At 36.9% G+C, this 2,143-nt stretch overlaps 1 protein-coding gene across 1 annotated transcript; it reads left to right on the top strand.

The window, feature by feature from the left end:
• Window positions 1-6: 6 nt before the first annotated feature.
• Window positions 7-1,512, top strand: LOC120080199. The gene is made up of 2 exons (XM_039034774.1): window positions 7-798; window positions 904-1,512. Exons 1-2 carry the CDS (start codon window positions 20-22, stop codon window positions 1,127-1,129), a joined length of 1,005 nt encoding a protein of 334 aa, XP_038890702.1. The 5' UTR covers window positions 7-19; the 3' UTR covers window positions 1,130-1,512.
• Window positions 1,513-2,143: the final 631 nt, after the last annotated feature.

The raw sequence follows: 2,143 nt of genomic DNA, 5'->3' as shown, positions 1-2,143 counted from the left end.
ACAGAGTCTTAAGCAATCTATGGATAGTGCACAGAATCTTAAGCAATCTATGGATAGTGCACAGAGTCTTAAGCAATCTATGGATAGTGCACAGAGTCTTAAGCAATCTAAGGGACCATTAGAGGTGACCCATAAAGAAACAGATGCTATCTCTAATCGCAGCAACTCCAATTCTTCATGTTCCTCAAATTTGTCACAAGACTCGGCTGTTAGCAGCATTTTCCAGAGTGATCCTCCTGTTCTTCAACCAAAACCAGATGTTGCTGAGTCTCTTGGAGCTGTGCAAACAGTGGAGAATCCGTCTATGGGATCTCTTAGTAGAATCCAGAGTTCTTCTAGGAGTTCTTCTCAGATTCGATTATCAGGGGTGCTCGGAAGCCACGATCCGAATCGAATACCAGTATCAATCTTCTCTGGTCGGCCATCAAACCCTATGGAATGGAGTACTGCTTCAAATGAATCATTGTTCAGTATTCATGTGGGAAACAACAGCTTTTCAAGGGAGCATTTCAATTTTTTTACTAAGTCTGGAGAATTGATGATGAACCCCAATTCATCCCAGACTCCATCCAACCTGCCCCCTTTTGTTGAACCAGCAAGAGTTGAGAGTAAAACTGAAGTTGCGGGGAAGACATTCGTGGAACCAACAACGTCAACTGCACCTCAAATTCCAGCCACACCAAGTCAAAATGTATCAGATCATAAAAAAGAAGTCACAACACCTACGGATGAGCTTCGAGGTCGCCAGAGCGTATCAAATGACAGCATGAATAGCTCTCGTTCATTTCAGTTCCCACTGTAAGCAATCCTGAATAATATATATAATAGCTGCTTTGGAGATGTTTTCATGTCGAACTTGAAATCTGAAACATTGTGGCTATAAATTGTGTCCTCTTTTATCAGATTGGCAAGTGAAGGTGCAACGCCAAAAACAACCAGCTCTGTCTCAACAGACTCAGGTGTAACATCACAACAACAACCAGTTTCAAAACTGCAATCGAAGAAGAGACAATCAGCGAAGCATCAACCACCAGAGCTTCAATCTCCATCTCAGACCACCTCAACATCTCCGGCCATGAATTCAGGTTCAGGTTGGTTTTCCTGCCTCTCTTGGTGTCGATGCCGGTGACAGAATCTCTGCCCGTTGACTGTACTACTTGTTCTACTCACATATATCATCACAGAGAAAGCTACAGGAGATGGTAACTTTACACTCTAGCTAATTAGTTCTCTCTAATTGAAAAGAGAAACAGAAAGAAAGAAAGAAAAACATGGGCTTCAGTTGATTGATCTCCTTAAGAGTTAGCAGAAGAATTAGTTTTTATTGTAATAATCCCTTTTGTTCTTCTTTCAAGTTCTTCATCTGAGGCTGCATTCTCTAGATAATATACGGCCGATTGGTGAGATCTCGAGTGTTTGCTTGTTTGTTTTCTTTTTCTCTGGCTTTGATTATAACTATTATATTATACGGCAACTAATCTTCCATTAAAACCTTCAACTCATTAACACCTGTTTATAAATAATAGACAAACTTTTCATTTTATGAAAGTTCCTGAAAGTATATTTGCTTAGAAAGATTGAATGATTTCTTCATATTTGTAACTTTGATGGGTCTTAAATTTTGCTGATAAATTGTAGAGTTTATACAGACAATCGAAAGTTTAAAATTTTTGAGCCTGTAAGCAAGTAGTTGATTGATAATTATTGAAGTCCCATTCCCTAGAGACTTGAGAAATGTGGTTTCACAGATTCACAGGGAAGGGGGTACAATTTGTACTTAGGTTATTTTAGCTCAATTATTCAATTTCAATACTTTATCAACCAAATGTCTTGATCTAAATCCAATGACAAGAAAAACCTAAATTTAGCCAAGCAACTGATCAAAAAAAGAAGGAAAAAAAAAAGAGTCTATTGAAGATTATGCATATCAACACTCATTCTATCTATGAATTTTTGTATTTTTCTATCTAATTTCTAAAAATGTTAAACTAAAAAGTAGTTTATAAACACTAGTTTTTGTTTTTGATATTTAGCCGAGGATTCAAATTATAGTAGTGTTTGTAAAAAAAAACATAAAACTAAAAATGAAGTGGAAGAGCTTTATTTTATTTATTTATTTTGTTAACCTAAGTTGCATTACCAC

Source organism: Benincasa hispida, chromosome 6 (genome assembly GCF_009727055.1).
Source record: "Benincasa hispida cultivar B227 chromosome 6, ASM972705v1, whole genome shotgun sequence".
Taxonomy (NCBI): domain Eukaryota; kingdom Viridiplantae; phylum Streptophyta; class Magnoliopsida; order Cucurbitales; family Cucurbitaceae; genus Benincasa; species Benincasa hispida.
The sequence above is the reverse complement of the archived record's forward strand: the minus strand, read 5'-3'. Positions and strand labels throughout refer to the sequence as shown.

Bases quoted from the DNA above. Each gene is read 5' to 3' on its own strand.
- LOC120080199 (XM_039034774.1), top strand. From the start codon at position 20: ATGGATAGTGCACAGAATCTTAAGCAATCTATGGATAGTGCACAGAGT. The intron at 799-903 runs GTAAGCAATCCT...CTCTTTTATCAG, and splicing joins CGTTCATTTCAGTTCCCACT to ATTGGCAAGTGAAGGTGCAA.